Source organism: Pipistrellus kuhlii, unplaced genomic scaffold (assembly GCF_014108245.1).
Source record: "Pipistrellus kuhlii isolate mPipKuh1 unplaced genomic scaffold, mPipKuh1.p scaffold_m20_p_2, whole genome shotgun sequence".
NCBI classification, from domain to species: domain Eukaryota; kingdom Metazoa; phylum Chordata; class Mammalia; order Chiroptera; family Vespertilionidae; genus Pipistrellus; species Pipistrellus kuhlii.
This window is the reverse complement of record NW_023425515.1, coordinates 33,113,080-33,127,373: the sequence shown is the minus strand read 5'-3', so window position 1 is coordinate 33,127,373 and position 14,294 is coordinate 33,113,080. Positions and strand designations below refer to the sequence as shown.

Below are 14,294 nucleotides of genomic sequence, written 5' to 3'. Positions count from 1 at the left end.
TGTTACGGGCAGAAGGCAAGGTTTGTTGTGGGTGAAGCATGCTCCCAGAGGAATGACTTGACGATGACCCTCCCTTCCCTCTCCTCCTGCTCCAGCCTCCTCCGGATTCTCCCTTTCGAGTTGCCACGCGCAGCCCCTTCTTTGCTAACTGCCAGCGGCCAGTTGAGGGAGGGAGAGCTAAGAGGAGGTTGGGTGAGGTGGGGTTGGAGCAACCAGACACGAGGGATTCCCGCCTGCTGAAATAAAGGAAGGAAAGCCTTTTGGCCACTTCACTGCCCTCTGCCCTGAACGGGGTTTCTGGGCTTGGAGCACAGCTGTGTGTGTGTGTGTGTTGAATTACTTTAAAGTGAGACATAGGAAATGGATGCATCCTTGTCTATTGCTTCTTCTCAGACTTTGTAATTAGGAATCACCTTGGGATTTTGTTTTTAAAAATATATATTGATTTTTTTATAGAGAGGAAGGGAGAGGGACAGAGTTAGAGACATCAATGAGAGAGAAACATCGATCAGCTGCTTCTTGCACACCCCCAACTGGGGATGTGCCCACAACCAAGGTACATGCCCTTGACTGGAATCGAACCCATGACCTTCCAGTCCGCAGGCCAGGCCCATGCTCTATTCATTGAGCCAAACCGATCAGGGCTGGGGATCTTGTTAAATTGCAGATTCTGAGTCATTGGGTTAACATCCTTAGGGAGCGGCTGATGGTGGTCTGTAGGGCTCAACACAATTCTTGAGGGTCTTTCTTTAGAGCTGGCAAGTAAGGTGCAGTTTTGTTTTTTACTTCTTTATGGTTGAAAGTATTACATATGTCTTCTTCCCTCCCGTCCCCCATTGACTTCTCCCAGCCCACCCTCACCCACCAGCACAGGCCTTCCACCTCCCTATTGTCTGTGTCCATTGGTTATGCTGATATGCGTTTTGAAGTGAAGCCGCTTCATTTTCCTGAGCCTGAGGTTCTTTATCAATAAAATTGGAGTACTAATAACACCTACCTTGTTTGTTGTGAAAATGGGTCAAATCATGTAAAGTGCTTAAAACAGTGTTGGGAGTATAGCTGGATAAATACATATTTTCCTTCTTGTGGACAAAAAAAATAAATAAATAAATAAAAAAAAATAGGGGGGGGGGGGGTTCTGTGGAAAGTAGCATCCCAGGTCTGATCACAGAGTCCTAACTGGGCAGGTCATGTGGGTAGTCATGCCCCAGACCTATAGTCTTTAGTGAAAGGTTTTAAACCAGCTCTGCTGGTGCCTTTCTTGTGTATCTCAGTTAACACACTTATCCCCCCTTTGCATTCTCCAATCTTTCTTACATCCCTTCATTAATTTTAAATGTAAGGAATAATTCAATTCTTTGTAAATCAGATTTAAAAATTAGGATAGTGTTAATCTGTTGAAAAAGAAAAGCCTATATGTACTACTCCTGCCAACAATTCAGCAAATACCTAATAACCTGCTACAGGCCCAGTGGAACTGAGGAACTATTATGTGATGACATAGATTTAAAGAAACCTAAGAAAGGTGATTTAAAATAGTAAAACTGGTAAATTTACAATAGGGAGAGTCTTTTGAGTGGTGCACAATGACCTCGAAATTTTGGGAGTACAAGAGAAATGCTTTAGGATTTCAATAGTAACTCATTGCAAGGTGGAGATAAAAAGAGCAAGAAAAAAAAAAGACCTATCACTACTGATCACTGAATTCTATTGTAGTACTAATAAAAAACATTCATACTTGAATTGTGGTTCAAGTCAGAGTACCGTGGAAATACCATTTTGGGAGGAAAAAACCAAAAAGTAGTTAGAAAATTTTCTTTTTAGATATGATTTCCTAAAGCAGTCCTTTTAGTAAAAATATAAACCAGCTACCTCAGCAATTTATAGTCAGTCACAGACTTATTTGAAAGCTGAATCAAAGCAAAAAGTTTTTATTGGGACAAGCGGTCAGGTGGATGTCACTTCAAGCTGCAGATTCATCAAAAATACAAAATGTTTATGTTTTTAAAACTTGAATTTAATATGTTTAGTTTCATAAGTCTTTTTAAATTTGATTACTAACACCTGATCAAAATAAAGCAATAGATTACAGAATTTTACAAAACCAATAAGGCATTACTTAAGATTTGTTTCCTGAAAATTAAACTCCTGGAGCTTGATGTATACCAAAAAAAGTATAAAAACAGAATTACCAAGAAGGCAGCTGAATGGATAGATTAAGTAGCCATGAAAAAATACCCCAAGGACAAAGTTTACATTTTTATGTAACATAGTGTAATGGAAACATTAGACCAGAGCCAAATAACTTGGATTCCATCCTGTCGGCTCTAATGGTTTTGTGTCCTTGACCCAACAACAACCTAAGTTTCTACTTATACAAGAAACTTAGAAAACCAGAGGGTTTAGATGAGATGGTTTCTAATTCAAACTATTTAAACATTTGTATGAGACAGCCCTGCCTGGAAAGTTAAAATCAGATGGGATGGCAGTTTGTAAGAATACAGATACACATATATGACAAAACAGTAGAGAAACAAATGATTGGTTCTAAAAGTACTTTTTGCTGCCAACATTTTCAAAATAGATTAAATGCCCATTGTTTTTGAAGTGGAAAAATCATAGGTCATAAACTGGTTTCTTCAACTGTATCTATATTCCTGAACAACATTGTTAGCTGCAGTTTTTATTAAATTTGAAGCCAATGATATGCAAAATTTTACCTTCTTTATACTATTTAAGAAGCTGCTTTTGAATTGTGATTGTGTCTCCCTCCTTCCTCAGAATTCATATGTTGAAGTTGTAGGACCCAGTACCTCAAAATTTGGGGATATTGGTCTTTACCATATCCAACAGAACTGATGTCTTTGTAAAAAGGGGACATTTGGAGACAGACTTGCATATAGGGAGTACACCATGTGAACGAGAATGTCCATCTACAAGCCAAGGAGAGGGGCTCAAAACAGATCCTTCCCTCACAGGTCTCAGAAGGAACAAACTATGCCAGCATTTCAATTTTCAAATTCTAAGCTCTAAAATAGACAATGCATTACTGTTTAAGCCACACAGTTTGTGATTTTGTTATGGCAGCCACAGGAAATTAATATAGAGCTAACATTCTTTTACCTTTATCGAAAGTAATGTGTACATTATTATTGCCTAGATCTTCCTGTTAATACTTCTGTGGAATTTCATAGTTAACAAATAAGTGGAAATCAAAAATTTGGACTTTGCAGTTGTATAACTGAAAGTGAAATGTGAACAGGTTAAGCATTATGAAATTTTACTTTTTCATTGTCTAATCCCTTGCCAGTTCCTCCCCATCCCCACCTTAAATTCTTGAACATATATACACCATTTAATGTATATAAGGACTAAAATAAAGTGGGGGGGGGGGGGAGACTGCCAAAAACACTGGCCTTCTAGTGTTATTAAAAGAATCACTCAGATGGAGAGCCCTGAGGATAATTACTTATGGGCAATGCAAAAGGAGGATCTGGAATCTTATTAATGGGAGTACTGGTAGACTTAATTGTATATTATGTTACATTTTAGTTTTGGTACTGCAGTATTTTACTGTCTTCATTCATGAAAAACTAAGCTTGTCTTGAGTTTTAAAGTTAACAGCACCAATGGTTATGGAAGGAAAACAAGTCTAGTATTTTTAGTACATCTGGTTCTTATCCATTCATGAAATCAGAGCACATGTACAGGATAATAAACCCCAGGAGTGGTTAAAACTATGAGCTACCATGCACTGAAAATACATTTTGGATACATTCATATACTGAAAAATGTAGCCATGCCAAAAGAATTGAACTATTAAAAATCTTGCTTAATTGTTTAAAATCATCCTTAGCATCTCCAAAAATGTTATATTTATTATTTTACATTAGCATTATGGAAGTTAAAGAGAATAATCAAGTTGTCTCATGGACTGGAATGTGACTTAATAATTCCCTTTCATTTCCAAACCTCATCAAGCAGTCACTACATTTATGAGGTAAGTCAGCCGAATGCTTGAAGTCTAGGTGAATTTTAAGATCTTCAATTTGTCCTGTTGAATATTCACAGTATTGACATAAATAAATCCCTTCGGATAAATGTGAATTTAAATGTTTGCAATATTCTAGCATACTTGAAAAGCCTTTGCCACAGTCATCACAAACATGAGGAAAAATTTTAGTATGTTCAATAGCAACATGCCTGTTAACGTTTGTATGAAGTCTACTCCGAAAACCACAAACTTGACATACAAAGAAGTTTTTACATTTGTCAAAAGTAATTTTGCTCAGGAGGCTGTACTGTCCATGCTCTCCAGTGTTATATTTGTCACTTAACTCTATTAATTTACATGCATGTTCATTTACCACGTGGCTATGCAAGTCTTCTGGATCATTTGTTTCATGTTCACAGAACTGACACAAGTACTGCTCATCACAGCTGTGCTCCTGGAAATGCAGGTAGAGCTCACTGCTTGAGGAGAACTGTACATCGCACTGCTCACACCAATAAAGGTGATCACTAAAATGGGTGTCGGCAATGTGCTGGCTGAGGTTCTCAAAAATCACTGTCTTATAATCACAGTATTTACAAATGTAGGGATCCTCTTCATGCAGTTTGGCATGTTCGATCAGAAGCATGTTGGTAGAGAAACTTTCCTTGCACACTCGACACACATTTGAATCAGTACGCTTATGCTTTAGGATCATATGCTGCTTTAAATCAGAAAAATACTTGCTGTTGAACTCGCAAAGTTCACATTTATAGAGGCCGCTGCTATTAGCTCTCAGCAAAGGCCATTTCTGCTGGGCGGTCACATTGAGAGCTTGGCTCTTATCAAGAACTTTGCAAATTTTAGCTGGTGGCTCTTCATCAGTTTGGTCTTGAAGACTCTCAGAGGAATTGTTTTCTGTCTCTAAATCGTAATCTTCAGAAATTGCATGCACTTCTGCAGCAATTGGAACGTCTTCAGCAGTGTGAACTTCTATAGGACTCTCCTCTTGAGTTTGTTGGGTGAGTGATTCTGGTGAGTCACACTCCTCATCACAAATTTCAACATCAACCGATTTTTCTGAAAAAATAAAACAAGACTATTATTACTATTACTAAATAAAACCTACTAAATAAATAACTGGCAAAAATTTATTTTATGCATTATCTCTTCAATGATGTATAAGAATATGCAAATGCTATTAGTTAGTTTCCCTAACCTGTAGAAAAGGCAGAGTGGTCTATAATTCTAAGTACGGGACTGGGAACCAGATAGTTCTGATTTCTGTTTCTGGCCTTGATTCCGTCTGTAAATTTTGGCAAATCATTCGATGTCTCTGTATCAGAATCATCATCTGTAAAGAGAAATTTGGAAACACTTATTGTTTATATCAAAGTATTAAATTAAATGTTAAAAATTAAATGTTAAAAGCACCAAATATTTTAAATATAATTTTGAATTCCAACAGGAATAACGACTTTGATTTGAAGATGTTATGTATATCACAGACACACAAAAAAATTTGTCCAAACAAGTAAATGCTTTTGCTTCCATGCCCCATTTGAACTAGAACACACTTTTTATTTTATTTATTTATTTATTTAAATATATTTTATTGATTTTATACAGAGAGGAAGGGAGAGAGGTAGAGAGTTAGAAACATCGATGAGAGAGTCATCGATCAGCTGCCTCTTGCACACCCCCTACTGGGGATATGCCTGCAACCAAGGTACATGCTCTTGACCGGAATCGAACCTGGGACCCTTCAGTCCCCAAGCCGACGCTCTATCCATTGAGCCAAACCGGTCCTGGCTAGAACACACTTTTTAATGTTACTAAATTTGAATAAGCCTTTATCCCCTCAGCCCAGCCCCAATGTTTTAAAGTTAGCATGGATAAACTGAAATACAGGTCAGTAGAGAACACTGGGCTTCAACCTGACATCATTGTTATTTTTTAATGTTACTGAGTTTTTAGAGAGAGAGAGGAAGGGAGAGGGAGAATGAGATAGAAACATCAATGAGAGAGAAACATTTGATCAAATGTCTCCTGCACATCCCATACTAGTGATGGAGCCTACAACACGGGCATGTGCCCTGATTAGGAATAGATGACCTCTTGGTTTATGGGTCAGTGCTCAACTACACTGAGCCACATCCGCAGTGTTGTTTTTAATATACTTTATTTTTTGATGTTTAAGATTTATTGAAAAATTTTGAGTACAGAGAATTCCCATATATCCTGCAGTTTCTCCACTATTAACATATTGTAATGTACATTTGTTACAATTCATGGCCATTGCCAATAAATCCATACTTCCTCCAGATTTCCTTAGTGTTTAGCTAATGTCCTTTTTCTGTTCCAGGATCCCCTATGGCAGTTAGCTGTCAAGTCTCTCTAGGCTACTGTTAGCTCTGGCAGCTTCTCAGACTTTCCTTGGTTTTGATGACCATGACAATATCAAGAACAGATCAGGTATTTTGTAGGATGCCCCACTATTAAAATGCATCTGTTGTGTTTGCATGACTCAACTGTGATTATGGGTTATTGAGAGCAGACCACAGAGGCAAACTGCCATTTTATCACAACTTATCAAAGGTACATTTGATTAACATGATTTATTATTGCCGATGTTGACTTTGATCACCTGGTTGAGGTAGTGTTTATCAGATTTCTCCGCTGTAAAGTCATTCTTTTACTTTCATTTACTCTGTGCTTTGGAAGGGGGACATTGTAGAGTCCACATTTCAGAAATAAGGATTTATATTCCACCTCCTTGTGAGAGCAGAATCTACATAAATAATTTGGAATTTTTCTGTGCAAGAAATTTGTTTCTTCCCAAGTCTTGTCTGGAAGGGGTCAGTAAGCGGTAGGCATTTCTCCAAGAAGCCCTAGTTCCTTTCAATGGAGAATGATACTAGACACCAAGATCCCAACACTAGATGTGCTCACTGCTACTGGGTGTCATTTCTTTTATGCCCTCTCAGACAATGAAACAAAAACATATGTTTGTGTATACCACCACATTTGTATACTTACAAATATTTCTGTATGTTACATCTGTGTCTATATCAAGCCAAACATGAGTTCACACTGATGTCTCTGATTCCATATTACCTTTAATAATTTATGTTTCTGTGTCTGTAACAGGAACTCAAGAAAACTGAGAATTTTGATGTTTACAGAGGAGAGAGAAAACAAACCCAAGTTTGATGGTTAGAGAGGAGAGAGAAAACAAATGCTCTAGAAAAGAGTAGCCAACAGAAGATGAAAGATTGAAGAAGACCAAACCTTTACTCTGTTCTTTCCTTCCATTAGCCCTCCAGACTGGAAGGTATAGTTGAGTGAAAGAACCATCTATAACACTATTCTTAACTTTTATTAATAGTCTCTTAACTTTTATTAATATTCTTAACTAACATTAATACTATCAACTCTGCATCACTCCTGCTTTGCCATCAATTCCGAGCCAGCTAAAATAAATTTAGGAAAAATGTACTTTTTTTTTTAAATATATCTGAAATAATGTTAAAAATTAAAATTCACTTACTTGCTTTATTACAAAAAGATAGTTTTCTTGCATTTAAACAAATTTAAACACTTGCCCATTTTGAAATCATAACTCACCCACATTTATTTTCAAATAAGTAAGAAATAATTATAAAAGTAATTTAAAGAAACGTATTTTGGAAAATATTAGATATACCTTTGTTGTCAAAATATTTTAAGTCTGGTTGCCTCATAGAACAGACACTGTAACAATGATCAGAAAAGATTCCACTGAATCCATCTGCAATTCTGCTTATTCCAGAGGAATCTGAACATAAAACAAAATTTTAAAAATTTCAAGCACAGTAAACATATACATTTATGACAGCCACCCCTTTATCCAACATACATAAATTTTTATAGTATCTGTAATACAGTAACAGTTCCCTTAATTCTGATAGCTTTTATATTTCAGACCTGATATTAACATTGAGTTTTGAAAGAACCACAAATTATATAATATAAAAATATAATACTTTGTAGCATAGGTATAAAGATACTTTACTGTCTAAATCCAAAAAATAAAAATATGTAATTAATGTGTTAATTGCAAAAAATAAAGCAATACGCCCAAACCTAAAATAACTCCAAGAAGACATTCTCTGAAGTACAAAAAAAGCATTCATGGAAAGGAAAAATAGTGGGAGGACCAGTTAGGGCTTCTGACTATAGCCATTTCAAGTTTTGTCTGGGAGTGGTCAGTAAGTAGTAAATTACCAGATTTAATTTTCTTAGATATGAAGAATGTGTAGATTGGGTGGGCTAACATGTATGCCTGAGATTGTTCCAAGTACTATACATGTGAGGTATATTACAGATGATCACAAAGATCTCTTTTCCTTTTTAAAAAAATAAAAATACTTTTATTGATTTCAGAGAGGAAGAGAAAGGGAAAGAGATAGAAACATCAATGATGAGAGAGAAACATTAATTGACTGCCTTTTACTGGGGATCAAGCCCACTACACAGGCATGGGCCTTGATAGAGAATCGAACCATGACCTCCTGGTTCATAGGTCGATGCTCAACCACTGAGCCATGCTGGCCGGGCAAGACCTCTTTTAAATACTGCCAAGATAGCAGAATTAACATCAACAAAGGACCTAACATTACAAAATCAAAATAAAAGTTCACATTTCTGAAAGTAATATATAGAATAAAAATTTTTTTTGCAAAGCACAAAATATATTCTAACAAGGTTATTGTTATGCTTAAGCACAAGGTTGGGAAGCACACAGACAAATTTCAATTATGCTGTATAAGTATCCAAACTTTGATATTTAACTTTAAATATCTATAAACCCTGAAGTTGTGAGGATTAAATGTCTAGAGTTCTGATGTGTACCTAACACGTGCTAGACAAAGAAGAATTTATACTCAGAATTATTTAAAATTTTCTCTTATTTAAAAATTGATTCAGATATGTAAATTTTATCTGATTATTTATGAGAAAATAGATTGGAGTACAATTGCATAGAAATTAATCCATGCCTCAACTATAAAATAATTCACTAACCTGAATAACGAGAAGGGTGTAAAGTTTTCCTTTTTCTTTTTTTAGGGTAGTCATTCATATCTTTTCAATCTAAAAATGAAAAAATTTAACAAATATGTCAGAAGTAACTATTTGTTACTATTATAAAAATTCCTTCTAACAAAAGAAATGATCAGCAATAAGAAATGTGTGCCACCTGAAAATCTACCATATTTTTCAGACCATAAGACGCACTGGACCATAAGACGCACCAGTTTTTAGAGAAGAGAAATGAAGAAAAAAAGATTCTGAAACAAATAGTGTCCTAAAATATTTTATGTGCATTAAAACCCAACATCACAGTCATAAACACATGTAATCAACCCTGTAAAGTAAACAGCAGCATTTAGAACCATTTTAGAGCCGGGCAAGCACACAGAGACCACACAGAGCCGGGCAAGTAAAAAAACTTTTTTTTTAAAAGTATATGTGTAGGCTATATTTGGACCATAAGATGCAGGAACTTTTTCCCCCCACTTCTGGGGGGAAAAAAGTGCGTCTTATGGTCCGAAAAATACGGTACTTCATAAGAGAAAGGTTAAAAAATGCTTGTTTATATTTTAAATTTATTTTTCTAATCAAGTTTAAAGGAAAGACTCAAATTTCTGTGTTTTTTCCTCTTCTTCTTGAGTTTGAGAACTCTTTTTCAAGTCTTGATGTAATTGTGAGAATTGGATAATTACAATAAGCCTTATGCTTAAATTACTTTTTTTAATAAAAAATAAACTGTGCCTATGATACCATATTATGAACAAAACAGGTGCATTTTTTAAAGCTGGGAAAATTTTGATAGTTTTAAAGCAAAAGGTGAATATGGTCGCTTAAAAAAAAATGTTTTCACAAATCCGTATTGATTCCCTGGCTCCCAGGAAAAATATCCATCACATTGAAGCTCAAAATATAATTTTTAACAAAAAAAAACCATTTTCTTACTTAATGAGGCACTTTTAACAATCTACTGAGAACAAAACATATATAGCAATAATCTAATGTATAATTAAATTCTCATGGACTGTTATAAAATTGACTCATTCATTTTGCCACATTCCACTTACTGATATAGTTCTTAATATGGAAGTGAAGAAAACTGAATTACAGCCAAGTTTTCACAGATGGTAAAAAGTACCTGTAGGAAAAATATGATATAAGTCACAATGTAGTTCATTTCTGAGACTCAAGAATACAATGATACCAAGATCTTTAATCAACTGGAAAGTTATACAGAATTAATTCAAGAATAATATTCTTTTGAATATGCTGTAGTAAGTACTCAAAACTGTATATACTACTAAATATGTATGTGTAAATGTGCCCTATTTCTTTGAATGAATTTACCTTCTAAAGCTAAATCTTAACACCAAAATAGGAATGCAATTTTGCACAAATTTATTCAGCCATAATAAAAAAGCAAATACCAAATCACAGATTTTTACTATTTAAGTCCTTATAGATTACTTACCAATAGAAGAATAATGATCACTTATTGAGCACCAGTTATGTACCAGGCTATGCCTTATCTTACTTAATCCTGTGATATGCAAAATCTACTACACTACCTTAAAATCATTAGTGGTAATAGAGGCACACATTATTTTTGCTGCTTTCACCAAGTCCTGGGTATATTAGCACCACAATGGATGTTATCATATGGTAATAAGTAGTGCCTTTTAGTTTATTGAGAATTTTCCTAACACTTATTTTATTTAATCTTCACAACAATGCTGTGAGGTACATAGAGAAGCTACTACTAAACCAACTCAATATTACTAATGATCAAACAGACTCAGTAAAAGTCAACTAAGTGGCAGAACCAGGGATTTAAAAAAACACACCACAAACATGGGTTTTGAACAGCTCACTGTGTGAGTAAATCTTCACTGTCAATCTCTGCTACCAGCAAGTTACATCTTGCTTCCAGTTCTTAGCCACCAATTCAGAGAAGGGGGAAGGGAACCACCCAAAAAAACTGACAATCATGAGATATATAGAAATGATATCAATATATATAATGCCTCACCTAACAAATAGCATTTTTAAAAAAATATATATTTTATTGATTTTTTACAGAGAGAAAGAGAGAGGGATAGAGAGTTAGAAACACTGGTCAGCTGCCTCCTGCACATGCCCCAATGGGGGTGTGCCCGCAACCAAGGTACATGCCCCTCAACTGGAATCGAACCTGGGACCCTTCAGTCCACAGGCCAATGCTCTATCCACTGAGCCAAACCAGTTTCGGCACAAATAGCATTTCTTGAGCCCATCCCAATCAAGTGCATTCAAAAGTAAAAGAAACACTGTTTTCATTTTTATGTAATAAACCAACATTTCAAGACTTACTATGTCTTTTTTACACTTCCAAAATTTAAACAGCTAAAAGCCTTACACTTCATGTTCTAAATGCTCTACAGGTAGCTGGGAAAACACTGAAAATTGGTAGCCAAACATGTTCAAGTAGCCTCTCTTTACTTCACAATCCTCTTCAAATTCTTTTGAATGAAGAATAAAAAAGAAAAGGAAACCGAGGACGGCATTAAAATTAATGTTGCAAGCTGGTCTGGATTCTGACTATTAGGTAAAATAGGATCACCTTGATCAGAAAAAGATTTGATTCCTACTTAATGCTGAAGAGTATCTAAATGCTTATCAGACCTCCTTTCAGCGAGGTGGTAAAATGCCCACTCAAGACCAAACATTTTTAAAAAAAATATATTTTATTGCTTTTTCACAGAGAGGTAGGGAGAGGAGAAAGATAGAAAGCTAGAAACACCGATGAGAGAGACATTGATCAGCTGCCTCCTGCACACCCTGCACCAGGGATGTGCCCACAATCAATGTACATGCCCTTGCCGGAATCGAACCTGGGACCTTTCAGACGTTCTATCCACTGAGCCAAACCGGTTTCGGCAAGACCAAACATTTTTAACCATCTTTTATTTCAACAAAAGTTTTCATGTGCTTTTTGTATGCACAACTGCCCAGATGAAGTTTAGCTTTTACTTAGGTACGTTATATAAATGTTTGCTCACTAGTCCTCACCTCGTGGGGAAGATTCTGAATCAAACTATAGATACATGTCACTGCAGGAAAATTAGAAAAACATTTTTAAGTTAATCAAGTCACCTAGAATCTATACACCCAGAAAAAACAATATTAACATTTTGGCGTATAGACTTCTAGACATTTTCCTTTTCTAAGGCATACATTAATTTACATGTACAAAAATGAGATGTCACAACAAACGATTTTAAAAAGCAACTTACAAAATACATGTCAGGCCGTGGCCAGCTTTGCTCAGTGTTTAGACTCTCCGCTAGCAGACGAAGGGTCTTGGGTTCAATTCCCAGTCAGTGGCATGTACCTAGGTTGCAGGTTCGATTACTGGCCCAGCTCTGGTACCTGCGGGATGCAACCAATCAATGTTTTGCTCTCCTCTTCCCTCCACTCTCACTTTTTCAACAATAAGAATATTTACCCACAAAACAGACTACACATCTAAATAGGCACCACCTTTTTAAAAGGCCTTTCAGGCAATGTAAATATCCTGTTCCTAACTAGTATAAAAATAAAACAAGCATGCACAAAAAATGCTACATTTTTATACCAAAGTTTTAAAACCACCGTTCTTTTCCGCATTCATTTAAAAATAATTAAATGGCCCAACCCGAATGGCTCAGTGTTTGAGCGCCTACCTAGGAACCAGGAGGTCCTAGGATTCTGGGTCGGGGCGCGTGTTCGGATTGAGGGTTTGGTCCCCAGCAGGAGGCGTGCAGGAGGCAGCTGGTCAGGATGTTTTCCCTCCACGATGATTCTCTCTAGATCCCTCTCCTTTCCTCTCATTCTTTCTTTAAAAAAAAATATCAATGAGAACATTTTAAAAACAAGTAGATGTTTTCCAGGTTTTTAAATGAATTTAAACACACACAAAAAAATGTTGCAGGAGAGCTTGAATCAGAACCCCCGTCTATGTCCAACTTGTGTGTCCGTCTTTGCCTCTGCAAAGAAAAAACTGCTTCAAATGACTCGCATCCTTGCACTGAAACACACACACACACACACACACACACACACACACACACCCCAAAATCAAGAGAGGTGTACCAGATCGTCCCGCTTTTGGCGGGACAGTTCCGATTTCCAACAATTTTTCCCCGTGTCCCAAGGCGTTTTTAAAAAGTCCCGATTTCGTTTCAGGAGTGGCTTATTCCACCGGCTGCAGATAGCTCCAGGCGGGAGCTCGGGGCTGCGCGGCCCGAGGGAGGGAGGGAGGAAGGAAGGGAGGGAGCTCGGGGCGCCCGCCGCCCGGCGGGGCCCGCTGCCAGCGCGGCACCCACGGCGCCGGCCCGAAGCCAGGACCCGCGCGGCCCCGCTAGCGCCGACACTAGGGGCCCGGGGCGCCGGGTGGCGGCGTCACCGGCGGTGGAACCGCTCCGCGATGGGGGAGGGGGCCGCCATCCCGCCGGGGAACGAAGGCAGCCGCTAGGCTTCCCGGCCGCCACCCGGCCTTCCCCGCCTCCTCGGGCTGGAGCCGCGCCCGCACGCGGTGCCCGCAGCAGCCCCGCGCCGCCCGGCGGACCCTCCCGCACTCACCCGGCCCCGGGCCCGCGGGTCAGCCGCGCCGTGGCTCCCGGGTGGCCGGAGGGGATGGCCGGAGGGGCCGCGCAGCCCGCCCGCGGGCACAGGGAGGCTGCGGGCCGCGCCGCTCAGGCCCCGGCGCTCCGCTCCGCCGGGCCGGCCCCGCTCCCTCCCGCGCGCCCACGCCCGCCCGCCAGGCCCCGGGCCGGCTCCGCGGCCGCACTCACCGCCCGCTCCGCGCCTGCGCCGGAGGCCGGGAGGGGACGGCGGGACGGTGGGGACAAGGGAGCGGGCCGCGCGGCTTCGCGGACCGGCCTGGGAGGGACCACCGGCCTCCAGCCCCGGGGGTGGCCGGGCCACCGCGCCCCCTGCCGGCGCCTCTGCGCCGCCGCAGGCCCCTTGGGCGTGTGGGACCGCCCCTTCCCTGTGCGGCCGGCGATCCATCCCCAGAAAGGCTCCTGGCTGGGCGATGGGGGTGGGGGGGAGGGCAGAGGCGGGGATTGCCCCTTCCCGCCCGGGAAAAAGTGGGAGAAGCGTCCGGCGCTGGCAGCAGCCTTTTCCCACCGCCTCCTCCAGGGGACGCGCGGGAAGGCTCTTGCACGGGTTGGCTGGGCACGTGGCCTGGCAACCCCCTGCGAGTGGCAGCTGC

General features: G+C 39.3%; 1 protein-coding gene across 10 annotated transcripts; it reads right to left on the bottom strand.

Moving 5' to 3' along the window:
- Nucleotides 1-1,915: 1,915 nt before the first annotated feature.
- ZNF639 (zinc finger protein 639) lies at nucleotides 1,916-13,976 on the bottom strand. Of its 10 annotated transcripts, none has more exons than XM_045583703.1 (8): nucleotides 13,873-13,889; nucleotides 12,763-12,915; nucleotides 12,334-12,469; nucleotides 10,129-10,199; nucleotides 9,056-9,124; nucleotides 7,698-7,808; nucleotides 5,211-5,345; nucleotides 1,916-5,071 (listed from the first exon to the last, which is right to left on the bottom strand). In XM_045583703.1, exons 5-8 carry the CDS (start codon nucleotides 9,111-9,113, stop codon nucleotides 3,918-3,920), a joined length of 1,458 nt encoding a protein of 485 aa, XP_045439659.1. In that variant the 5' UTR covers nucleotides 9,114-9,124; nucleotides 10,129-10,199; nucleotides 12,334-12,469; nucleotides 12,763-12,915; nucleotides 13,873-13,889; the 3' UTR covers nucleotides 1,916-3,917. The 10 variants fall into 10 exon arrangements, with proteins under 10 accessions (XP_045439659.1, XP_045439664.1, XP_045439658.1 ...); XM_045583708.1 differs by lacking the exon at nucleotides 13,873-13,889 and adding an exon at nucleotides 13,661-13,854 and having other exon boundaries at nucleotides 10,125-10,199; XM_045583702.1 differs by lacking the exon at nucleotides 13,873-13,889 and adding an exon at nucleotides 13,661-13,853.
- Between the last annotated feature and the right edge of the window lie 318 nt (nucleotides 13,977-14,294).

Bases quoted from the DNA above. Each gene is read 5' to 3' on its own strand.
- ZNF639 (XM_045583704.1), bottom strand. From the start codon at position 9,113: ATGAATGACTACCCTAAAAAAAGAAAAAGGAAAACTTTACACCCTTCT. The intron at 7,809-9,055 runs GTTAGTGAATTA...TTTTATGTTCAG, and splicing joins ACACCCTTCTCGTTATTCAG to ATTCCTCTGGAATAAGCAGA. The intron at 5,346-7,697 runs GTATATCTAATA...TTCTCTTTACAG, and splicing joins AAAATATTTTGACAACAAAG to ATGATGATTCTGATACAGAG.